Genomic DNA, 27,470 nt, shown 5'->3' on the forward strand with positions numbered 1-27,470 from the left:
ACGTTCCTTAAAACTTACAACAATGAAACCGTTAACCCTCTGTTTAAATTAAGAATAAAATTCAGCGGTCAGGGTCCAACTTGTGGCACTAGACAAGTTATCTAAAATTTACGGACATTTAGGAATCAAAAATTATGGAAGCTATCCAGGTGTAACTCTATTGACAAAACTAAATTGTTGATTTTCTCAAAACAAAAAAATAAACAAAATATACAAAACCAAGATGTTGAAATCTCCTTTCACTCCACAAGCTGCATGATGATTTCCCACACATACATTTTTCGTTGTTAGCTATCTTACAATATTTACATAACTTTTTTATAATATTTTATGTCACTCTGATTAATGTGATCATGTTAAGTCATTCTTTAAAGTATCACGGTGAAAGTCCCTACACCATATTACCGGCGGACTCATAAACAATGTTATCGACATATCCGTCAGTTTGTGACGGTTCTGTGTCTGACATCGATTCGTACAGTACACTATCGACGAACCCTGTCTCATTGGTTCTTCCTTTCTTTTTTGATTTATCAACTTGTGTATACATTTGTCCAACATCATCACTGTCTTCTAATCGTAACAGGCTCCTCCTCGGTACTGTCGGCACTTCTTCACTCTCTCTATCATCTACCGTAGCATCTTCAGTCTGCATATTGTCATGTCCATCTGTCATCCCAGCCTTGGATTCAGCCTCATTTTCAGGCGCACATGTAACGTTCTCGCTATTTCTTTTCTTATGCATATCTATCTGAGCATAGGAATCATCGAGCTCAGGCGTCTTGTCAATTGATTGTGGTCGCACGGGTTCCTCGTTATTGGCCGGACCAAGTACCTCATAATCTGTCGGGAGTACTTTCATCATGGTCATTTCTTCTAGTTTGTGCCGTTCACCACCGATCGACTCGCGATTATGCGAAATGGATTTTGGTCTGTCACTTTCGTTTATAAATGCCGCATTTGCGTCCGATTCGTGTGCGTGAGGGGTAATGTCGGGGTCACTGCTTTCAGAAGACCTACTTCTTCGAATCAAATCCGGTGTAGATGTTGGCTTTTGTTCTTTTGTTGTCTTTTTCTTCGTTCTGGAATAAGTCAGAGAAGTGTTTTGTAGACCTCTTTGATCTTTTCGGTTACAGAACACAAATGATGCTACATTGAAATGTAAATATCGCAGAATATGCCATTATTAACTGTGGTGTATTTGGCAAATTATAAGCAATATCCAAAATCATGATTACTGCCGGATAATAACTTTGATTTCTAAAATAAAGAATAAAAATCATGTGTCACCGTGCAAACTTAGGTACTAGACAATCAAATCACCTAAGATTTACAAATATTTAAAATTCAAAATGGCTACCATCCTGTGTTATTTTTATGAAGAAATTAATTTTCAATTTTTGAAGAACCAAGAAGGTAACAATATTCTTTCTCTAAGAGCTTTAAAATGACCCATGACAAGTAGTAATCGAAAAGTATTGTACAAATTTGAAATGAAATTAACAGCAATAATCATTACACAAAAAAGCGCTACTGGCAAAAATAGTAATTTGTAGTGATGACTTGTAGTAATTTGTAGTCAGTACGCTGACAGATTCTCAGTCGTCATTTTCATTACTAATAGCTGACATTAACATCGATAATAAAATCAAAACGATAACAGAAAGTAGCCTCACCTTCGTTTCCTCCGCAGCAATACCACGATAACAACAATCAGAACGAGTGCCAGCAAAATGAACATCCCGCCACCGATACCAATGTACATGTACATATCTGAAACGATGCAATTTGGCCGTATGATCATGATGAAATGTGCTAGTATAGATTCGTGGTTGCCGTAAAACTACTTTTTGTTCATGCATATTACAAATGCTAGAAGTATTTAAAGTAGCGCAGTAGATATTTACTGAGATAATCAAGGAGAAAACTTTTGGATCACAGTCTTTAAAGTGACAAAATAGCGCATCCAGCGTTTGCTAGAAGTGAGTATATAGCAAAGGTAGCCACATTCAACTTATGGAGCATCACTGTGACTAACCTGTCCAACTTGCATTTTTATAAATTGAATTGTCAAGAAAATTGATATTGTCTCAGAAAGTCGAGGTCACTTCGAACAAACCACAGAGAAACGGGTATTGTTTAAGGCGTGAAGCGGTTACGTAATACATCCATGGTCGCCTCGCCTCAGGTTGCTCTCGCGCAATTTTGTCACTTTAAAGACTGTGATCCAAAAGTTTTCTCATTGATTATCTCTTTTCCGAAGAGTGCCGACCATGCATCCTTCGGTAAGTTTCGGACTTTCGCCGACTGTTAAGCGAAAGTATGTTCGGCAAAGTTTGTGTTGTTGTCGTGTGGTGCTGAGCGGAATCGACGTGCTGGCGAAAACGGGAGTGTTTTGAGCTTCAAGAAATGAGTTTTCACCGTGGCACCATTTTACAAGTGGTATAGCCACAAACTGATGACGTCAAACATCTGGGTACTTATGGAAATGAGGTCAAAGGCTACGTTCTAAAAGGGGCGATAAATTATTTTGGGGGGTAAGAGTTAGGAATGGGGGCTTGGAAACTCAGGGGGGAAATGATTGAAAAGAAGGGTCCCAAATTTTTACTATCTTCACTCCTTTCCCTCATTTTGTAGTATCCTATTACTCTATCCATGTCTTCTTCAGCCAGCCTGATACCTATGTGGAAGCAACGGTTGATTAATGACAGGGAGAGAAGTGTAATTTTTCAGTTACGTTTTTTACACAACAACTATTACCGCTACTGGGGGTCGAACCCAGCACCTGCAGCATGCGAAGCACTACCTATAACCTGTACTCCACGAGAACAAGTTGCGAGAGAGGGATGCAATGTTTCATATAAACGTTAGGATGATAATGCTAAGCAGGAACTGATGAATTTATAATGTTCACTTGTAATGATTTGAAAGTCTTTTACGCATTTTCCTTCTTTTATTGAATTTATGCCTCTGCATTGATTCTTTATTGCCTTGTCTTATTTTATTCTCTGCATTGTCGTGTTGTTGTGCAGATTTGTTATTTTTTGAATATTTTTCATATTATTTGTTGTATTTGCACAATTAAAGTATTAAATTGTCACTTGTTCAGGATGTTTTATATGTTGAAAACTTTGTGTTTGACATGCATTATTGAATTTGTCATTTGCTGCCTTTTTACAATACGAAAGGTGTGTGTTCCGTTTTTGACAGGATACACTTTTATATAAAAGTGGTTCGTCACTCAACATGTATGCAATGCGATATTTCATTGCTATTGTAGATGAAAACGTGAACAACAATTCGTTGGATATGCCACGAAAATTACATTATAAAAATTCCGCCGATCGACGAAGTGAATTAAGTACAGAAGCAAACGAAATTCGCCGCCAATATAATGATTTAGGGTGCATATATTGTCACTAGCACTAGCTTGGTCTGGTTTGTGCATTCCAAGTGTCACACATCAGCGGCAGCTGTGGCCTCCTGAGTTGTCAATGTAGGCGTGATGTAGACCGTCTCAAAACATTTGGCATAATATGGTGTTATGTGCAGAGTTGCAATTAATCGATGAAGGGGACTGTAAACTTGAAGGACAGAGAATTGAAATATGTTGAACAAGCACGCCTTAGCTTTATCGCCGAAACGCCTCCGCCACATGAACTCATAAAGATAAGTTGGAAATAAGTCTGAAGGTGTGAAGCCAATCCAATTTCGCATGGCATGCATCCACATGCCTTCAAAGGTGTTGGTGTGGGCAAAGGTTTGAGGATCCACAAAATGAAGACAATGATTAGCGGTGAAATGAGAGAACTGAGGAGACTTGGACAACGAAGAATAAGCCCCCTACCATTCATCGGAATAATATTGGAACCTGTAGGAACAAATCGATAAAGCATTGGCATTACGTACGCCGGTCAACAGAAATTAAAAAGGAAGCACAAATATCGCGACCAGTGACTCCAATCACCAAATGTCTGTTTTTGTGTCGACTCAAGCTGTATTTGGACTTCCAGAACTTGAATTCAATATAGATTTTGTTTTTGTTTACATCCGTGTATTCATAAATTTCCACAATACAGCCTGGCAAAAAATCTATTGGAAGGCATATCGCGAAGATAAAGAAAACAAATGTGTGGACCAAAAATTAAACCAATCAATAACAGAGTTTGAACTAATGTACAGGTGTGATTTTCGGTCTGCAGAAGAAGTAATGCAAATGAAAACATACAAAGATTTTTCTGCCGTCATATTGATTATTATTTGCATTTGAATGAACGCTGAATTCTGTTATGTAACTGGGTGCCGTCTTTGGCAACGGCTATATTGAAAAGGGGTCAATATGGCCATTGCCGTCGGGGTCAGTTTGTACATGACAACAATTTGATGAATAAAACGTGAGTTGGGACATATTGTACCCGGAATGAGACGGAATTATTGCCGCGATCACATGAACTAACTAACCCTAACCCTAAAAACTCTGTGATGGTCTTCATTTGCTTGATTTTGTGTCGGGTGAAGCACAGTGGGAGCCAGAAATTGGGGTTAGCTGACCAAATTATCGGAACTCCGCTCGCTTCGCTCGCTCCGTTCCGACAATTTGGTCAGCTAACCCAAATTCCTGGCCCCCACTGTACTTCACCCGATACAAAAACTAAGCAGTCGGAGATTGTGACAGTGATTTGAAGAAAGTGCAAATTTATATTATTTTAACCTTATTAGTTAGTCAGTGCCGCAATTACGGGCGTCTGTGTTTTGTGTACGGCGATTTTGACGTCATCAGTTTGTGGCTATACCACTTGTAAAATGATGCCTTTACGGTTTTAAAAATTCCTCTCATATTTTTATGAATATATAATGAGTGTGTTTGAACCAAATTTGAAAGTCTTTTTATCGATACTGTCTAGTTTTACTCAATGGTTTACGGTCAGTCATACCATCTTTTACACGTGCGTCAAGGAAGGACATGTTTATAAAACTGCTGGCGTGTTATGTTTTGATTGGCGGGAAGCAGTGTTTCTGGCCTGAGAGCTCACAAAGTTACTATGGTTGCTACGCGACTGGAAGTACGATGCCATCTCGTCGTATTTTTCGCATAATCTCGTGCAATTATCAACCACAAACAAAACCTCCAAAAATTTTAACACCTTTGAAGCTCATTTTAATATGAAAAGCCAATAGTCTACGAGACGACCGTGGAACAAAAGGCATGCCGCGTTTCCAGTCTGTCCATACTATTTGTCTGTGAACAAACAGAGAATGTTTCTATGTACTTCGGTGTTCTAAGTGATAGTGTTTGCAATCCGTGTATTGAGTTTGTGATATCTCGGAACAACGGAAAAGAAGGTAGGCACCATAAGCTAGACTCGCTTTCAATCAATCCAGTCACACCAGAGTTACTTGCTGAAAAGAAAATAATCTCTGTTCATGACCGACAACACTAATTGGCTGAGGTAGAAAGCTCATCAAGTAGACCTAAAACAAGTGTTTGACCGTAGGCCGGCCTGGTACTCTTTCAATTTTGTTTGAGACGAAAAATTATACCGGAGGCGAAAGCTGCTTTAATGCTGATATGAAAAATGACTCTCTGTAACTGTTATGATAAGCTTAAATATCGTACGTTCTTTCTATTAATTTTTACTCGACTTCTTGCTCTGTCATGTATGTAACCGTTCGAGGTAATAAATCGAGTTTAAATTTTCCAAATGTCATCCTGTACTAATTACTTGAAATTTGTTTTGAAAATGAGCTACAAAAATATGATTACGATCACGCTCCATTTGAGGTCTTTACCCGGCAATAAGTCATTTGCTACGATTATCCAGGGCTTTCGCAAGATACAAAAGGGTTTTTGTGAGTTCAATCTCTACATATCTTGGGTGTTTATGTATTCATATTTTGATAATGTAAGGCAAGAAGAACTTGGGACACATAAATATACTGCCTTGACACAAAGGCTAAAATTAGTTACTGTAATACTTTCACTGGATGCTCCGTTGCAACTTGCTTCTATTGTATTCAAGCTCTAGACAATATGTATCATTGTACATGTATATAAAATGTACACAATTATCTTATTGATTATTGATCAAACACGATAAGGGCGGGAAATGGCGTCAAGAATTTTTGCAAATCAGAATAAATAAGCCCTATAGTGCTTGACTAAAGTGAATACTTTGTATAATGAAACTGTGCACACCAAATGCTACTATTTTTTTGATGAAGTTGAAATAAAAAATGAGAGTAAAGTTATTGCAGTGCATTATTTTAAACGTTATCATAGAGCTACCATCTTCAAACGGTATTTCGTATTAAGTGCATTGGACTTGACATACCCTTCAAAGGAGCCGTCGTGTTGACATGCTCTTCCGTTTTCGGGGAAGTGGCTGATTCTGTCCACTTTGAAAGCAGAGTCACATGTTCGGGTGTATTTCCGTTTCCAGTTGATAATTCACTTGATGTGCATAATGCTGTAGATGGTTGCAGAATAATTGATGGCTATGGGAGAAATTTATAGAATAATCTTACTATGTGACGATTCAGGCATGGCAGGTTAGATTACATTTTATTTGAATGCAGCTCACCGACCATTGATATCAGATGAGCTAAATGAGCTCGAAAATAACTATAGTTTAAACTGAGATTTCAATATGAAAGTGATAAATACAATACAATACAATATCTCTTTATTATCCGAAAATGTTGGCAATTCTTTGACAGACAGCGGTCAGGTTAAAAAGTTAAAAAAGATATACATACAAACAGAAAAGGGGCTTATGCATTGCATCTATAAAATGCGTCTGGGAAGGTAAGGTAATTTGTTTGGTAAGGATTAAAAGTAAACTCCAGGACCTGCATTTCTGACTTTTTAAATAAAGTAATTAGGAAATAAAACGCCAGCAATGCTATTTTTTTAGTATATATTGCACCGCTTTATCATCACATTACATAACAAATGTTTTACTTGAAAATGAGAATTTGCTTAAATTGCCGATGACATGACATGACCTGAGAATTGGATGATGACAGTATAATGGCCAGGCTTATACAAATGACAAAAATCGAACCCTGGCCCTGCATACAGTAAAATTATAATTGGGACTTAAAACAATTCTACAACTTTCTTTGCGCTACCTGAATCCACTACTTTCACAAACAAGCTACATAGTGATATTGTTCCATTACAAATACCTTCATACTGTAGAACAAATCCAAGATCATTGCCCGTATCGTCGGTGATCATCTCAATGCGAAGAGTATTTGATGAACTGTATAATGGCTGTGGTAGTGAATAACCAGTAAAAGTACTGATAGTATAGCTATGGTCTTCTATCCCATCCTTCACAATCACCATGTCATTGTCTTGTAATCTCAGCATAAGAGTGGTTAGCTTTACTATGTGTCCAGGATCCACTGTTATTGTCCAAGTACACGATTGTTCGTTGGTATAGTTACCGGGGAAATTTGGTGAATATATGTATCCACTGGAATCAGTGTAGTCACCGCCACAGGCACCGAAAGACGCTAGGAAAGATTGAAATGTGATTATAATCTCTTTTTTAGTCACCGTCGGTTTATCAAACATACATGTTACATTAATAAGGAGGCGTTCAGTTATTTCGGCCGGGGATGGGCCTGCAATATCCAGAGATAGGGTCACCTTGAATTTGAAAGCTGCAAAGGGGGCCATGTATTTTTCAAACAGCTCAGAGGGGGTGTCAGTTAATTTTCATGAGTATCCGTCCCATCAAAAGGCAGTTTTAGTGTTCAGAAATATTCTGGGAGATAAAATGATTTGCTGCATGATTTCATTCTCTGAAGTCGTTTAATTGTAAATCTGAACAAAAGTTTGTCTGTCACCTAAACATCTTTACTTGGCAACTCTGAGGCATGTCTTATTGTGAATCGAGCTAAATGAGGACAATGAACAATTCCTATTACTTACATATTAGAGATATAGCAAGTTTTGTCAGGAGAATATTTAATAGTTACCTGTAGGCTACCAGTACCATGAAAAGTGAAATTCTACTTTTAGGTTAAATTCCTATATCATATTTGTTGTCCACATCTGAACTTTCAAATTCCCTATTTGAATCAAGTACATTTGTATCAATTGTCAAACACCTATAAAGCACAGATTAAGTTAGCTTAGCATTGAAAAAACTTATTCATAGTTTTCTCAAAGACTACACTGTAAAGTTAAGTGTTCAAGGATAGAACACCGATTAAACGCCTTTTTGTAACACTTTTTGAACGCCTCTAGACGTTCAGAAATTTAACACTACGTGTTCAACCAACGTTCAATTGTTGAACATACGTGTGCAGATTTTGAACGCTACGTGTTCATCAGACATTATATTGAACACTATGGTGTTCAAATCTGAACACACGTTGCACAGGAAATGTGTTCAAAAAATTGAACGCTTTTACGCGTTCAAAGGGCTGTAACACTTTTTGAACGCATGGACGCCGTTCAACGATAAGTGTGTTAAAGACTAGAACACATGATGTGCGCTTGTTGAACACCTCTAATTTTAGGCGTTCACGGGGTGTTCAAGCCTTGAAATAACATTACAGACCATTGATATCCAATAAAATTATTTTATTTTAAAAATACACGAAACATGTCCAGAGTAAAATACAATAATTTGCTGTAAAATGGGCAAATAAACATTGCAACTTTGTATGTAAATTTTGTCAGAGGAAAAAACCAATAGTGTTAACACCTTCCTATCAAAAACATAAGCAATAAAAATCACCATATTGAGGATGACGTTTTATGTTCATACTTGTTTCAAATGTACAAAAATCATCTGAAAAACCTCAAAATTTGGCATACTTATTGTGTTGAAAAGACGTATATGTATGAAATGCATACTCCATTTTTGTAAGATGGTTTCTTAAAGACATTTCCTCTGGTATAGACAATTGTAAATTTTGAAAAAAAAGAAGCTAGTCAAGGCTTCTCCGGTGCACATGGTATATAGTTGTCCACACTAAAGTAAACACAACATGTCAAGTTTTCAAAGTGTCACAGTAAGGCACAACATGCAGAAAGTGGGGAAAGTGGGTCCTTGGCAGGGTAAAACCTATTTCCTTGTCCAACAAAGTCCTTCATAAACAAAAAGGTTTGTTTGTTTGCAATATCTTTAAATAAACCCTGAAACAAATGGGTGACATATCAAAAATATATTTCTCAGAAATTTAACACATATTCATAAAGACCTTTCAAATTCGGGGGTACCCTGCTATTAATTTTTATGCAATTTTTTTTACCAAAAATGGTAAAAATCACTCTTAAAATTAAAAAATGTACATTTCATCATAACTTGAATATATCACATTCTGGTAATCCCTAATGTCTTAAAAATGTCTGAAATGTCTTTAATGTCCTAAAAATACAAAGTTGCAAATTTCTGCATAATTTGAACAATCTGAAAAAGACTATCAGTAGAGATCTATGTCCTAAATATCAAAGCTGTTCGATTAGCAGTTTTGAAATAGATTTTTTAAAGATTTTTTGACCAAAAATGACAAAAATTGCCATGAAATATAAGAATTTGGATATTTCATCACAACTAGCACAAATTTGACTAAGGTCTTGTTTAGGGACATGTTTACCAAATATTGAAGACGGCAGTAAAAGAGAAGAAGATTTTTGCCAAAGAATAACAACATTAGCCTCAAAAATATAAATTTGCAAATTTCATCATAATTTGAACATATCTGATTAGGGTAATCCCTTGGGACCTGTAATCCAAATATTAAAGGATTCGTACGGGCTGTTTTGAAGAAAAACCTTTGGATGTTCAAATTTGAGGGCAATGCTACACATCCACCTATTTAGCAGACAGCAAAGCTAAAAACCAGTTGTACAAGAGACGTGTTGAGCTACAATACAAAATAATCTACGGTTTGGTAGCAGGCTATGATCAACTAAATGTTACAAGGGCATAAGCTTTCAAAGACGTGAAGTCTCCTTCATCAGATGCAAGGGGGATGAAAAATTGAAGCAGAAAGTGACAGAAAATTCAGAGTGAAAATTACAGAAAAACCAGTAATTCAGAGTGGACATTTTAGTCTGAATGGTCTGTCGCTTTCAGCTTTAATTTAAATAAGGGAGACTACACGTCTGTGAAAGCTTATTCTCCGACAACATTCAGTTGATCATAGCATGCTACCAAAGCTTGGATTAATTCAGAACAAAAATACAGAAACTTATCAAAATTCAGTTACTGACCCTTGGAACTTTAAATCTACATTAGAGATGAACTGAGGTTCCCAAGCTTGTTTCCAGACAGCTACCTGTACACTCATCTTCTTCGTTATCTGTACCACCAGCTCCTATAACAACTCTTCGATTTTCAGTTAAATCCAACTTTTTACATCCTGAAAAAAATGCAACAATAGGTAATATGGCGAGATGAAACTTTAAATGAAAGACAAGGGGCTGATTGGGTTAAGGAAAAGGGGAGACTTTCATATACAGTGCCTCTCTTCAATACTGTTACAAAATATTTGCTGCTTCTTGTCATCAACTGATTAAAATAAAAAAGCCAAACTCTCATATGCTGAAACAATACATTGTATACTCTACGATGTTTAACTGATGTTTTACATGCGATTGCGATGTGTTTACATGCATTGTGTTTACTAAAAGACATGTGTTAGCTGTGATTACGCAGCAGTACTATGCAAGGCGTATCGATCGCGCTCAGGTCAAGGGTTATCGCTACAGTTGTGTTTTGATGACCCTTGACCCGAGTGAGATCGATCGATAGGCTATGGTCAAAAGTGCCACTGCGTAGTCACAGCTAGTTGTTGGTATAGCAGCCATGAAAGAAAATAAGGTTTCTTCACGTAGTTAAGCTATTTCAAGGTACAATACAATTAATTTCAAAGGACGATAATATAGATGCTTCAAAAATCTAATACCTTTTACTATTTTGGAGAGGAAACTTACCCTTTCTGGTCTTTCTTCCGCACGATCACGACTTCAGGGTGCGCTTACAAGAAAAATGTCGCAACTTCCGTTTTAATGCATCATGGGATAGGAAAAGACACCAAACTTGAACACCAAGTGTTTAGAAGTAGAACGCCTCTTGCACGCCGATGTTAAAATTAAAACGTTCATGGTGGTTTTCTGATTTTCTTTTCTAATTTTAAACGTTCAACCCGTAATAAACGTGTAAAATTATTTTGTATACTTCCTTTTTTAGAAAAAACATGCTTTCAGCAATTGTATGCCGGAAATATTTTTCATTTAGTGTGAAATTCGTTACACCAAAATCCGTGTACGTTTACCTGACAGTGAAGCAATAGTAAATTTAATATAGCCATTGTAAAGTAAAAAACACAAAAGACTGTTAATTGTTTCACAGTATTGTAAAATTTCTGTGATGCTGAGTTTTTGAACACTTGAAGAAGATCGTTGCTAACACATAGTGTTCAGGTTTAGAACATCATTGTTAATATTATGAACACTGGTGTTAACAATATGAACACTAGGCGTTCAACTTTGAACACTGACATGTACATTTTGAACGCGTAAAGACGCGTCTAGCATCCGCTATTTTTTACAGTGTACCATGTATAGTGAATCTACATTTCGGTGAAAAAAATCAAATTTATTGCGCACAATATCCATTTGTTACCACCCTAGTCGAATCAAGCACTTTTGAAGATAAATTATTAAATGTCTATAAAACAGATTTAGCTAATATTGTATTAGAAAAAAAATTCATAGTTTCCTCATAGACTCCCATGTACAGTGAATCTATATTTAAGTGAACCACCTTAGTCCAATCAAGTACATTAAAATGAATTATCAAATGTCTATAAATGCATAAATATCGCTAGTTTTGTATTGAAAAAGTATTGGATAGTTTTCTTATAGACTACCTTGTATAGTGAATCAACATTATCAACAGCTGATTATCAATTAAATCAAAATATCAAAATTTTGTACGCACATATGCTTGCGCAAAAATCTTGTGATTCACTTGTAATTTCAGCCAAATCTCTTTAAGGGGTAAGTCAAAATTATAGCAAGTCAGAGGGCGAAATGTGAACATTAACACCTGTGAGTTTGTAAGGAGGGCCATTTGAAAACATCTGAGAATCTTATTTTTGGTTCTATCGTCCCCCCTTCCACAGGTGTATGTGTGTGCAGCTTACTCAAGCAAATTGGGGTCCTGAAATTTTTGTCATCTCAAAAAGAGGGTCAATAATTTTTTTGGTGCTATGGGTAGGGGTTCGCTTATTTGACTGATGCGTAGGAAGACTTTGCCAGTCCACCCCCGGCTATAATAAGTGAACGCTCCCTAATATTTGAAAATACCCTTTTAACAGCTTATCGTAAGCGAGCTAACTACATGGCGCCAACCATGTTAAAAAGATAAATGTCTTTCTGAACTGGAAAGAATAATGCTTTCAAGGATCTTTGTGAGAGTAATAAAACAGTCTGCAACATAAACTAGATACGTAGTTGACACCCAGTCTTATAAGATGCTAATTTTGGTTGATGAACGATATTCAAATTACCCTCTCGTCTAAGCGAACATGTTTACACGACGACATCAACATGCCACTTCAGACAGCCTTTTGCCTTTTCCCAAAGAACTAGCATGCTCATAAAAAATGAAGGTAATGATAAAGACATGGCAACCAAGGAGGTCACAGTCGTATGCCGTAAAATAAAGTTAATTGCAATGAAAACGTCTTACATTAGGGTGAATTTAACAAAATAGAAAATAAGTAAACAGTTTTACCCTTTGTTGGTTTTATATGTCTGTCATGTGTTGTCCGTATCATTGACATTTTTCGAACATGTACCCCTTCACAAAAATAGAAAAGGCACAACAAAATCTTACAGTTCACAATATACTATCTAACTCGTCACATTAAAAATAGACACGATCAAATGTGATCGAATTCGTAATGAATACAGACTTTTGCAATAATTTGACAAACATACTGTTATAAACATCCAATTGCCAATCTCCTCCACAGCCTTGTATATGTGGCGATGTCCTTGTGTCACCAGAACACTGATATGTATTATATCGCACATTTTGTGCGTCAGGCCGTATTGGTAATCCTGGAATAGCCTCTCCATTACGCATGTAATCAACAGAGTCATTACCACAGTAACACTCATTACCACTGGAGAGGACGGCTATGGTCTTTCCTTGATCCCGGCATGCTCCGATACATCCTTGTATTGTGACGTCATTTTGAGATATAGGCCATGATGTAGTAAACGGAAATATTCTGACATTACTCTCCTTGTATCGACCAAGAAATCCAGGATCTGAACGGAAATGATAACAAATTGTTATAAGAATGCAACATTCATTTGATTTTGAAAACAGATAATGAGTCTCCATGCAACGATGACTCGGTAATATGTATTATGATTGTAACATAATGTAGTAGCTGTATTCATGGAGAAGTCACATCAGAAACAGAAATAACAGCGATTAACACGCTTCGGAAAAGCTAGTTTTGATGTATTTTTTTCAATCGCAAAAATGTTCTATGCACGCCGGTTGGTATCATGACTATGTTCACCATTGTATAATAATGTTACAGTAGTTTCATTTCTCTGTATGAGACATAACATAAGCTAGATTTTTGCATTTTTGGGCACTAGCAACGGTCAAGCTTGCAGAGAATAGGCTGTAATGCAGTTGCTTATTTGAAATCACTGTCAATCTAATGCAAGTAAAATGAACGGGATGTGGTTGGCTGACGCTGCATTCGCAAACACCTCTGGAGGGGGACCAAAAAATGTTCTGTGATTTTTTTATAGTGCATACTCTAACAAACTCGAAATCCGTTCAAAAATGCCTTCTTCTGACTTGCTATAATTTAGAAACTCCCTTCAAAATAAAACTGGCTTGATTTTGGAATGGACAGATTGTTTCAGTGTTTGTGTGAGTTTATGTGTCTGTGTGTGTGTCTGTGTGTGTGTTTCTCTTCCAGTTAAGGAGGGCGCTGTTTTGACATGTTTTCTCGTACATGAAACTTCATCTTGTAAAAGAGAAAAACAGCGATCACAAAAAGTTTGGAAACAGGATGATTTCCCTCACCTGTCAGGAAAACTGAATATAATTAATATATTTGTATAAAAGAACATTAGCTGTGCCTTTTGGCCACTTTCCGGAATATTTTGTTCTGTGTATCAACTGCAATCGTGTTAATGCTAGAATAACAAATATTCTGTTTGGAAAAGAAATTCTTCGTACATGTGAGTGGACCGCAATCATTGTTATTGACGACATATGAATGCTGGTCCGGACTTGAATTCAATTTTAAACAATAGCAATGCTGACTGTACACATATATTGCTGTGTCGATGTTAAAAACTGAACTTTTCATAACGCTTCAGTAATTAGCTTCACAGAACAAAACCGCAAAAGTTATCACAGCCGTAAATTAATGTACAACCTAACATATATTTCATATCAATCAAATATAATTTCGTTTCTAATCCTCCTTTAAGTCCCCAATCCCTTCAAATGCCCCCTTAACGTACCCTTGATATTGGTATCGGAATGGTAGACGATGTAAAATATAGTATTCTCTGGTTATGCTGTGAACTTAATTGCGATTTTTGCGATTTCTGCATATTTACAGGGAGCTCTGTCTTCGAAAAAAATCAAGACGGAAGTCAAGCGTAATATGGACCGAGATATGACTACGGAAAAGAACATAGATCATATCGAAGAGGTATTTACGGAAGTCACCACTGCGGTACAGGAAAATAACACAAATCATTTTATGTAAACACATTTTCGTAATTTCTATTTTTCACCTTTGTGTCCAGTGGCCCGAATCAGTAAGACTCACATTGCGATTTTTTGCCCAATGTAGGCCTTTTGAATACGATAGTCGCATATTTCGACACCTTTTTAATTCAACGAAACCAGGTTCAACCGCCCACAACATCACGAGACAGTACCTGTGCGCTACCAATTACCTTAAACAGCTGTGGTCACATGATGCTTGATCTAGATACGTTAGGAAAATGTTGCGACCGATGTAGTAATCAGTGATGCGGCAATTCAAACAGTGAGACTGGCGTCACCAAGTAGTTATAATTGATATAATTAATATAAGTATTATATAGAAATAATAACGCGAATAATAATAGGTTCAATTTCCGTGAAAATTTCACCATCAGGGTATTTTGAATCGAAAAGACCAAAGATGATATCGATTTCACGGCCCCATGTTTCCATGGTAATCATTTTAGGGGGTTGAAAATTTCACTTTTTCTAATATCCCATAAAATTTACTTTGATTGATATGAAAATTATCTAGTGGGGGAGTTCGGGTCAGAGAACACAAAAACCAGACTTATTTTAATGTTTCGAGTTGCCATGGTAACTATTTTGGGATTGAAAATGTTACTTTTTCCCTAATTCCTATTAAAGAACGATTGATTGATGTAAAAATTTGATCATAAGGGTTTTTCTGGTTAGCACACCAAAAACTATCACACTCATTTTAATGTGAGATGTTTCCATGGCAACCATTCAGGAGTAAAAATTACCAGTTTTTTAAGATTCCACCTAAAATCCAGTAATCAACAGAATGTGTAATATCAAATGGTTATTTTGGGTTAGAAAGATAAAATATGACATCAATTTTACTGCCCTGTGTTATGTCCATAGTAACCTATTTGCATTTTAAAATTTCAATTTTTTTCCAAATTCCATTAAAAGTAATCCCAGTTACTATGCAAATGCTCTCCTAAGTGTATTTATCACAGCATGAACTCCATGTTCATTATTGTTTTATGTTGCCTTGGTAACCATTTTGGTAACCACAGTTTTTTTATTTAAAACCATAGACCCTCGAGAGGGTCTATGTTAAAACATAATTCACTGTTTTTTATTTATTTTATGGATTTCTAAGTAACAAATTAGAAATTTGTTCTATAATAATAATAATTGTAATTTCTTTGCCTTCATTCTAGGATGAATAGTAAAGATAATGTATATTGGGACCATTCTGGTCAAAATTATGTTTTCCGTTAATTTTAGTGTGTTAGAATTAATTTTATATAGACCAGAAATAATTTTTGAAGTATTTTAATTTTGTTTCATGCAGTCATCCCAAATAAGTGTTATATAGTACAGTACTAACTCATTATGCATCGAATTATGTTTATGCCTTCAAATTAATTTTATGTGCTAAAATAAACGAAAAACATAATTTTGCTGGTAGAGTATTGACGTGTTCAACAGTCATTGGATGTAAGGAACTAAAACTGAAACTTGAATCAGGAGGACAATCAGCTTGAAGAAGTTAGACAAAAGAAATTCTCACGAATCTTTAAAATCTTTGCGCGAAAGAACGTTAACTTGACGAAGATGTCCGGCAAGGTGTATGGATCAAAGTCCAGGGAGATCGAAGACAGGTCGCCTATTACACCATCAAATAATGCGAAAGAGGGCTTTGATGTTAGCGCCATTTCTATCAGTCGGGTTGCGTAAAATGCATCACGAAGTTTAACTGTATATTCACATTTGGCTGATTTGAAGATTTGTTCATAAGGGACTGATCAGTTTCTTCGGCCGGGGGGGGGGGCGGTGGATTAATGGGGTCACCATGTTTTGACTTCGGTGATGGGGGTCACCATCTTTTTGAATTACCCATTAGGGGGGGTCAGTGTGTGTTTTTCAATTTCGACACTGGCTCATACTTGCATAAAATGCATTGTGCCAGCCATAAAAATTATCATTCAGTTGCATTTTTCGGCCCGCCAATCGGGCGCGTAACTTTAATAATAATAAGACATATTTTTGAGAGCCCCGTCCTAGTGAAAATTTTTAATATATCAGACATATATATATCTGAGATATCTGTATGTCTAAATTTTTTCGGCGCGCCATTCGGGCGCATTTCTTTAAAATACCAAACATATTTTTCAGCATGACCTTTAGCTACATGACTTGCATATATCAGATGTATATATATATATATATATATATATATATATATATATATATATATATATATATATATATATATATATATATATATGCCTATATATATATATATCAGAGATATCTGGATGTTAAATATTTTTTGGCGCGCCCTTCGTAAATTATATTAAATTATATATATATATATATATATATATATATATATATATATATATATATATATATACATATATTTATTCTGAATTATTCAATGTATATTCCATCTTTTGTTTTAACTTTGTTTCGCGCAGAGGGGTCACCCTGTTTTCGAAAGTTGGAATAGGGGGTCATTCTGTTTTCGAAAGTTGGAATAGGGGGTCAGCCACTTTTTGACGTCGGCAAAAAATAATCCATCCCCCCCCCGAGGCCGAAGAAACTGACCAGTCCCTAAACCACAAGTCCAGATTTTCTCCATCGCCTCTCCAATCGGCGCAGATTTCTACTGTGAACCACGAGCCCAAACTTTATCTAAAAATTATTTTTTCACGACCACAGCAATTTTATCAATAACTCAGATTTGAGCATTCCTATAAGCATTAACAACATCAGTCGCACGGCAGCCAATATCAGAATTGATCGATTGCATCGATTACTTTGTTTTCTGTTGAAGGTCACTTGTATCGATATTTGCAAGATGTCGAGGAAACCTAATAATTTTAAGGGAATAGGGTCATGTAAACGCAACTAAAAATGAAGACATGGGCATGGTCGGATGGTAAAAGCCAATCAGATTTCATATCTGTAGCACATGGATCAGCTGCCCTTGTGATAACCAGATATGGGGTGTGGCTTTACAATGTGTTGGACCAACTGCGTGTTTAGCGAATCCAAGAGATTCCAGTAGATAACAAAACTTTACCAGGATTGTCCACACGAATATAAAAATCACCAACAATAAATCACCTCCTTTGTCAGTAAATCACATTCTCTGAATGGTTGACAAATTCATAGAGAAAAGTCGTCAAAAGCCCCATTTGGTGCACTATAGACTACAACGAGTAGAATCAACGATGATAACATGATGAGGTTGCCGTCAATGACCTGAAACTACTTGAAGGTCATCGTCTTGTTGAGAGTGAACTTACATTGGATCTATGAATGATAACTACACCTCCTCCTTCCTCCTTGTTTGAAGAGGGCACATGATATAGAGTGTAACTAGTACGAAATGATGAAAAACGCGACACAATGCTATCATCAGAATCTTTGATCCAAGTTTTAATTAATGGGAAACATCAGTTTTATTATGTATCAGGGAGTCAGAGATAGATTGTAACTTACTTTCTACAGAGCAGGCATTCCAAAGAGCAAACTTGACATTCCGTGTTTTCGATGATGAAGATTCTGTACGTACAGTAATAAGATTTGATGGATTTATCCCGTGCAGACAGGACTGACGTTGGAAAACATTCATCAGACTTCTTAAGCATTCACGGATAGTCTCCACAAGTGTGTTGTGACAGGGTTTCTCCACAGTATAGTGTATTCAATGTCGGAACAAATTTCTTGCGAATGGCTAGTTAGGTTAGGCCTGGGAGCAAGAACCAGCCATTCAAACTCTGGCGTTAGATTCTCCCAGGTCCCGTGCATAAAATTGCGTTTGTAGTGTTCAACAAATTTCAATGACATGCACAAATTCGCACTAAATATTTTCAATGTTTACACCCGGTCTGTGTAAACTGTATCTACGGTTGATACTCAATCAGTATGGCCGTTCAGCTAAGTATTGCAATGTTTGTGTTCAAACACCACTCAGCAGTTTAAGTTTTAAATAAGCTATCTCGGAAATTTCTTTTGTTCAGAGGATGTTCAAAATCACAATGTCGTCGTCGGATTTTCGCACTTTCAACTTTGTTTTAGGGAGAATACACAAGAGATCCCGGCCATGAAACCAGTCCAGCTCCACTGCAAAGTCCGTCCACCCCCTCCCCTCCGGTACGCACCCGGCCCAACAGCAAACTAACCTTTTTGGGTCGATTTGTTGTTTACTTAGATTTGTAATACATTGATGATACTTTATCGGACATGAAGAACTGTATAATTTGTCGAAGCTGTGATTTCCGCTGTAGAGACGATTAGACTGATCGCACAGCTTAGCGTATCACCAGGCTTCCTCGATTCTTCCGATGTGCATGGACAGTTATACATACAACACGATATGAGAGTCATCAAATGTTTAAAAAACCTAAATGGAGTGATCAACACACAAACTTTTAAACATAACTTAAAATCAAGGACATTGATGATCCACCTTGATGACCTACGGGTTTTACACCACAGTGTCGTTTTATTCGTGAGGCTAGTCCTTTACACAGCGGGGCCGATTTGGCATAGAACTCAGGTAACTAAGCAATGTAGGTTTGATGTCGGGAGCATTGAATTTTATTCGCCAAGCATATGTTTCATTTATCCCTGGAGGCACGTCTACGGAATCATAGACACTCTCAGGTACTAGAAATGGGTTATGGGTGATTTAAACGCTGTAGGCTTCAATTACAATGATGTGAGTCAACCAATTGCATTTCAAGGTGACAGATATTGGATTATTGTACCTTTAATTGGACATCGAGATATAGATTCGTCATCGATTTGGTCGACGTGGACACAATACACTTTTAACCCTAGTAAAATGTACATTAAGAATCTTGAGACTGCTTTAAATGAGCTATAACATTGATGAATAAACGGTCCATCGCTAATGAAACTAAAGACAGATGTAGAGGTAAACAGCGAAGACTTCCCATTTCGTGTAAAACTCAGAAATCAGTAAAGCTTGTGAATGCTGTACACTTACAATAACACGTGATCCTGCACGGTAATTGTCATAACACTGACAATCATGTCCGTTGTTGTCCCAATTTATAGTACAGTTTTCTAACGATTCTGACTTGACAGGACATGTGACGTCACAAATAGAAGACTGCAGAACACTTCCAACAAATGTGCTGTTAGGCCACATCACCGTGAAATAACCTGGGGTGTGTACGAATAGAAATTCTGAACATAATACCATGTATTACTGGATTATTTCAATTACCAAAATAAAGTGATAAAGTGAAATATTTCCTCAATAAGCAATGATAGACGACCACTAAAGTGTCTTTTGTGAAATGTTTTCTACCTGTTATCTTAATGGCTAAGCCAATCTATCACTTTAGGTGTTGGTTTACTTCGTTATAGTCAACTTGTTACTATGCAAGATAAACCATAATTTGGTTTTTACCGACAATTTATGTTTTACAAATCGAATTTCGGAAAATATATTGACAATTCGGAAGCAGGTTAATTTTTTAGAGAGGAGAGGAAAAATTACGAACACGAAGAGAAAGGATCTAGAGGCAAGCAGATGGTATCATATCACTGCAATACCATTAGTCACAGAAGAGAGAAAATATTAAAGAAGGATATAAATGTATTTATAGTTAATTAATTTATGTATTTATTTATCTGCCTTGATGTATAAATATAATTTACCTAGTTGTTTACACACAGCCCTTGATACTATCAGATTCAATCCAGTTGCAGTAGTTCCGCACATATATCTCCATGTCGAGTTCTCTCCATCTCGTCTGACTTCAACTCTTCCTTCAAATGGCGCCCGACCACCAGTCAATCGGACTTCAACTGTGAGGAAATTAAAATCATTTGCAGAGTTTTATCTCAGACAAATATGTATCCATAGCCGTAGCCTGAGAAAGGGCAGGGAGGCAGCTGCCCTTCCCCTTGATATTTTGGGGGAAAATGCAAATTTTTCGAATACACAGAGATGCTGATAAAATCGCTAATATTTCCGGGACGATTCCCAGCACTCGTGCTTTGAATTGATGGTTTACTAACGTCAAGCGTCTCTGTACTTACACTGACCCTTCGCTATTGTTTATATTGTTGCTATGGTTTATGGTTAACTGAATGAAGTGTTACTTTTTGCAGTGCGCTGGATAAAATGTAGCTCTTTTGCGGTTTAAACGAACAATTAAACATCTTTGTGCGGGAAAATGCAAAAAGAAGCGCGCGCACACATGGACTGTGCATTTAGTCAAGTATTAAACACAGAGTAGTCGCTTTGATTTGAACGTTGTCAGCTATCGCAATTTGCCAAAAATGTCAGATAGTGAAAGTCCGCAGAAACTACGTCGCGTCTAGCAGTCTATTTTGACATTTGTCAGGAAGCAGGCAGGGTAAGTATACCATTTTGTAGCAGGTCGCATGAATGCATCGCAGTGACTATACGAGCGCGTTCGATCTAATCTTTTAAGGTAGTATGCGCCTCGAAAGTGAAAGACTTAAACTTTTGCTCAAACTTTCCTAAATGACACTTTCAACCATTCTCTTACCAAAATAACAATAAAAGTCAGGGGTCACCGTGCAAAGTTTGGAAATAGCGAACGTTTTGCGATATTTGAAATTCAAAATGGCCTCCATCCCTGTGATAACTCTATGAGGGAAAATTAAATTTTTGATTTTTGAAAAACTAGCAAGGTGAAAGTTTTTCTTTCTCCAAGAGCTTTAAAATGAGGCCCCAGAAGTGGTAGATCAGAAAAGAAACGTAGAAATTTGAGAGTCCAAATATCTGTCTTCGAGACAAGTTTAGCTTAATGAAATGCAAATCTTGGTGGCGCTGAAAAGAGCCGTTTGGTTTGTTATATGTTAGCGATCGATATGATCGCCGTGAATCAGAGATTTGAGCCTCTTCTAAGTGCTCCAGTTCGATACGGGCAAACTGCAACTTTGCTGCATTTTCGAAGTAGGCGTCTACTAATGCAGTAACAGCACCCGAAACATCTTCAAATATGTCCTTTAACTCCGTATTTAACTGGAGGCGAAATATCTGATCATGAAGCTCACTCAGAATTCTGGTCTTCCAATAGGGAACCAAGAAATCCGGACATTGTTGTTCTTGGCGTTTGTATTGCTGATACTTAAGTTGAAATCATCTCTCTTGTCATATAGCCTAGTCATGTAGTTGTTGACCGATAAAACTATTGTGTTGTTGTTTTAAACGTATAGATGTCCTAAAATATACAAGTATGCTATCATTTATGTGACCCGATGTAACTCTCTCCCAACGTACACTCTCAACTTATATTAGGAGAGATATTTGAAATTCACTTGTCACTAAATCCTAATCAAAATTGAAAAGAATAAACAAAAATCATAATGGACATGTTTGTGATCATGATAGCCATAAAGGAAAGATGACAGATGGAAGTCGTTGAAATCTGATTTTTATGACCTTTGGCCGATAACATTGGAGTCGATTTTTTTTTTCATTTAGTATTGGGCGCTTACTTTATATCACACACATAAACTATATCATTGTTATAGCTTAATTTTCGCAATGACCAGGACGTATCGAGCAGATGCGTAGACATAACATTCAGAGTTCTTTGCTAATTAAATGGAAAGTATATAAATTTATGTAAATTATGCAAATCCTAGCTAAGCTAGGTTCTGCCACCTTGGCAATGTTGATTCACATTGTGATATGTGAGGAAACTTTGAATATATTTTACAATACAAAACTAGCTATTAAAATCTGTGCTTTAAAAAAGTTTGACAATTGATATAAATGTACGTGACGAGAATATTATATTTGAAAGAGCAGATCTGAAAAACCAATATGATATTGGAATTTCACCCAGTGATTATTTGTAAAGTTCAAAAAGGATTTTTTTAAAGTTCAAAGGTCAAATGGGAAATTATAAGTCAATTAAGATATTATCGATACGGACTGTGACATCTGGGGGAGGGCCGCTGTTTTTTGAGCATGAAAATTGGGGTGGGTTACTCGTTGTTCTTGCAAACACTTTTGAAGGGCCGTAATTGTTCAGCCCAGGGCCATAGGGTGCGGAGGGTTAATAAAATCAAATCTGCTGATTAAGTTTTTTTTGGGGGGGGGGGAGGTCACATTTTACGATTGATAAATTAGGAAGGGGTCAAACTTTAGAAATTTGATTTGGAGGGGGGTCGCTTTTTACATTTCATTTGTTGCTCAAATTCCACCGACCCCCCCCCCCCCGTAAAAAACGAATGCTCCCTTATACAGGTGCCCATAAGCTGCATTATTCTCGGTCGGTCGGAGCGATGAAACATAATCGCGATTGATTCATCTCTGTCGGAATTGTCCAAATTAAAAAAAGACACTTGCCATAGACTATAGTATCACATGTTGACCGTTCAGACTGGAATACGTTGAAAGCTCTGAAGATCACCGTGATGTCGTTCTTCTATACGTTTTTCTGAGGTTGTGTTTTACATGCTCTACGGAAGATATTTATATTATCTGACTTGTGACATGAATCACTTTGAAAGCTTTATCAACTTTTCTTTCCTAACAAGAGCACAACATTAATTTTTTTTACTTTCATGTTCAATAAGGATTCATTTAATTTGCAGATTAATAGACTTGTATCGATATTGCGTCTGCACTCAGGTGTCTTGAAACTGACGTCATTCACTGAAATAGTTTTCGGACAAATTCAAGAAAGTTGACAACTACTAACGAATAGTCGGAAAAATTTACAGAGACTAGCAATAATAACTATGCTAATTTTACCATCTTTAGTAAGCCCGGGTTCGCTTGGCGAAAGTAATATATAACGATCGAATGTCCCATGTTTTTACCCTACCGTATGAGTGTAGTATTCGAACAAGTGAGCATAATCCGACACTGTTCCGAGTGGCCGCATTATACATTTCCTACACCTTGAAACGGGGACTACGGTATGATCTTTCCTGTGGTGAACATTTTGTGAACGTCTTTGAAATATGTCCCCGCGATGGGTGTTATCTGATTCTTTGTTTGTAAAAATCGTCAGAATGGTCCAGTGGCCGTGATAAAATAGACCTAGATGCAAAATCATTGTGAGGAAGATAGTAAGAAATTTACATTGCAAAATTTGCTGTTATATATTTCACAAGGAATAACTCATTTTTACACGTTGTGTATAAGAAGAGCATGCAGGTCTTTGGCGGTTGCTTCTATAACAATAATCTTGATCGCAGCTATTTGGCAAGAAGACAGCGGGCACTTATAATCTCGCAAAATTATTGATATGTCTTTGTTTTGAAATTTTCGATCGGAGGCAGCAGCTCAAATCAGCACCGTGGTTTGTTCGGAATCGTGTCCATCACTTGACGCCGAACTACCTTGCTATCAACATTACGTTACGTGCTAGGCTTGGTTCAAGTTTGTAATTTTTGAATGTTCTAGTAGGGGTGTGAACGCGATGATTTATGTTCTGTTTTCATATGAAACTCATGAGTGAGGTGAGCGCGATGAGTGGAGTGAATCCGACAAAACTAACTCACTACTGCGCAGACTCACGCATTCAATCGCTGGGAAAACTTTTCCTGGGCTGCCAAATTCCAAATAGGTTTGTAAGAAATATGAGAGACAGAGGAGAAACAAGTACAAATGATTTTATCTTTTAGAAATTGAACCAAGTGTAGTTATGTGACGTTGTACGCCTATGCCCCTGAAAGTTATAGAGGACGCCTGGTTCAACGGTTCACTTTATTTGATTTTATTAATTTTGACTGTTTTTTTCAATAAAGATTTCAACCGTTTGCTTTCTTTATTACTACAAGTCCATATCTCCTCTCAAATCTGTGTATACACCGCTGTAATTGCACCGAAAACATTGCCAACTTACTAATCCGCTGTCCGTATCAGAGGATTAATTGATTAAGTCAACACCACAGCCGTCCCACAGGCAGTTAAATAAGAGCTCTTATTTTATTTACTACGTGTGTGACGACGGTTGTTTGATTCAATCAATTAATCCGCTGATACGGACAGCGGATTAGCCAGTTGGCAATGTTTTCGGAGCAATTAAGCTTACAGTGGTGTATACACACGTTGGAGAGGAGATAAGGACTTGTTGGTAATATATAAAGCAGTCAGACGATGTGGAGTCAAAATCTTTATTTGAAATATCACAGTCAAAATTAATAAAATTACTTGTAGTAATAAAGAAAGCAGTCAGACGGTTTGGAGTGGAAATCTTGATTTGAAATATCACAGTCAAAATTAATAAAATCAAATAAATAAACCGTTGCACAAAAAAACCTATTCCTCCCCATCCCTCCCCAACCCAGAGGATTGACTTCTATGCCCTGTGTTACGAGCTTTGTTCAAAGTGCGTCAAGCTACGACTATTTTCATGTATGGAGTTACAGACATTGATGAAGTACTGGGTACATTTATTGTGTTCAAAACCATCACCTAACGTTGACTGGCTCTATTTGCGTGCACACACAGCTGCCAGGATTAAGATTTCCTGGATAAATAGATACACTCATAGTTTATTCCGCCATTGACACAAAGATACACACTGTTTTACATGTGCAACTCCTAGGCCCTGGGATCGATTACCATGCCTTTATAACATTCTAAACACTAGTCATTGTGAAATATACTGCGCATATTGTCTAATTCCAATGTCAATATCACACACGAGATAGGAATGAATCACGTAATTCATTAATTTGGAATGGCGGTTCTGATGCTGTAATTTTCAAAATTTGCAGTGACTTTGCAACAAGGAACAAGCCTCAACATAAAGAAGCAAATCGGAGACGAAAATGTAACATAAATGTAAGTTCGGTATCCACACCTCGCCACGATATGCAATTGACACATATCAGTCGGTTGCCATCATTTTACCCGAGGCTAGCTTGATATCATTTGGCAAGCAAAAATGTAGGCTTTTGTCGATGTAGCATGAGTAGTTTAAGTGGTTTGAAGTTATTATTTGCTACAGAAAATTATGAAATAGGTGCAAATCCGTCTACGGATTTTGATCACATGATCTTGTCGGGTGATTATCCTCATAATTATTTAGTTGAAATGTTCATACGGTGTATGATAATCCTCAAAGTATCTTTTACATGATTCATATATATTTGCAATATAATAATCTCAAACGAATTTTGTCGCCGTGAAATTTATACGTTGTAGGCAGTTTTAGTTCTGTAGACATCAAATGTATATTTACATTTTACATCTCCTATCTGCCCAGTTTCGGAAACACTTCGTAAATATTGTCAGTTGTTGAGACTTCTGGTAATTAGTATGATTTTCCTTCAACACTATACAACAACGCCCTCTGTTGGCAATTTCAAAAGAAGCCGTGTAATAAAGAACACAGGAATACGGAACTTATTGTCTTATGCACATTCAACATTTTCCTTTCTTTATAAGAACTTTGGTCACCATATGAACTTTGGCCACCATGGCATAAACTTTGCTTAACATGACGATCTTGTTCGACATTATGTCAAACAGTAAAATTGATGACCCCTCTCCACCATACATTGTAATGCCACAATAAATTTTAAGTAATTTTCGAAAGTGACTTGTCACAGCGAGACCATGGTCCGATACAGAGTTATGGTGTTTACGTTTTGCATTACTTAAAGGTACACCATGTTTTTAATTTCTTTCTTTTTGTAAAATACGATCTATCCCAAACACCATTTCGAAATGCATAGAGTTCAGCTTGTCGACTCAGCCCATACGCAGATAATTGTTGTTGTTGTTGTTGTTTTGTTGTTGTTTTGATGTTGTTGTTGTTGGTGGTGATGATGATGTCAACCAGTACTGGACTAGAATTCATTTTCAACAATATCAATGTACATTATACTCAATGCTTCATGTTTGCAAGGTAAATGTATTATGAAAAGCAAAGCAATGAAATGTACATGTTGTCAAGAACGAATTATATTTTATCAAAACTTGAAAATATTATTCTCCTAATTGAGTAACGTCAAAAACATAGCCCAGCATCTTGTACCAGATCCGTCTCTATTTCTAACTTTCCTTGGTTTTCGTCAGACAAAAGCATTTTAGTTACATCGACTATCTGTCAATATTTTCATACTTGTATGACTGGGCAGACGACTTCAAACGACATGAAAGGCGGGCAGAGTAGGTAAATACAGTGATGAGTGGAAGACCGCTAGGTATCCTATTAGCCTTATTGATAATTTTCAAATTGTCTTTTATCGCGATACATTTTAACAAGCTGTTTACATTGTATGTAAGCCTCGAAACCACGTTGATTTGTCCCCTAATCATAGCAAACGCCCAAGGTAACGGCAAATGTTGTATTCCATGTGTTTGTAAATAGAATGGTTATATACACTGCACGCGAGCAAAACGAATTCCAGAGATTTCATGACGTAAATGCCTGATGTGTCGTCGGACATGGCCAGGTAATTTCCTTGAGTTTACTTCCTGGTATTGCTAGGGAGAAAACCCTAAGATTTTCTGTCATATTTGGCTGTTTATGCGTAACGCTGCAAGTTTTCGACCCTAAACATTAAGTCTCCTTACCTTGTTTGGTTAGTGATATCAACTGAAGACTCAAGAAGACCAAAAGTAACACGTTAGCGACGGAACGCCGATCCATTTCTATCAGATTCTACCTGGAACCAACCATTTTGTTTGAACGTACACACATTCTCTTTCAC

The 27,470-nt window shown here is 36.8% G+C and overlaps 1 protein-coding gene across 1 annotated transcript; it reads right to left on the minus strand.

The window, feature by feature from the left end:
- Nucleotides 1–292: 292 nt before the first annotated feature.
- LOC139132877 (uncharacterized) lies at nt 293–27,470 on the minus strand. The gene is made up of 8 exons (XM_070699232.1): nt 27,334–27,470; nt 20,469–20,618; nt 19,789–19,967; nt 12,974–13,309; nt 7,189–7,521; nt 6,333–6,495; nt 1,677–1,773; nt 293–1,082 (listed from the first exon to the last, which is right to left on the minus strand). Exons 5-8 carry the CDS (start codon nt 7,216–7,218, stop codon nt 392–394), a joined length of 981 nt encoding a protein of 326 aa, XP_070555333.1. The 5' UTR covers nt 7,219–7,521; nt 12,974–13,309; nt 19,789–19,967; nt 20,469–20,618; nt 27,334–27,470; the 3' UTR covers nt 293–391.

This window comes from Ptychodera flava, chromosome 5 (assembly GCF_041260155.1).
Source record: "Ptychodera flava strain L36383 chromosome 5, AS_Pfla_20210202, whole genome shotgun sequence".
NCBI lineage: Eukaryota > Metazoa > Hemichordata > Enteropneusta > Ptychoderidae > Ptychodera > Ptychodera flava.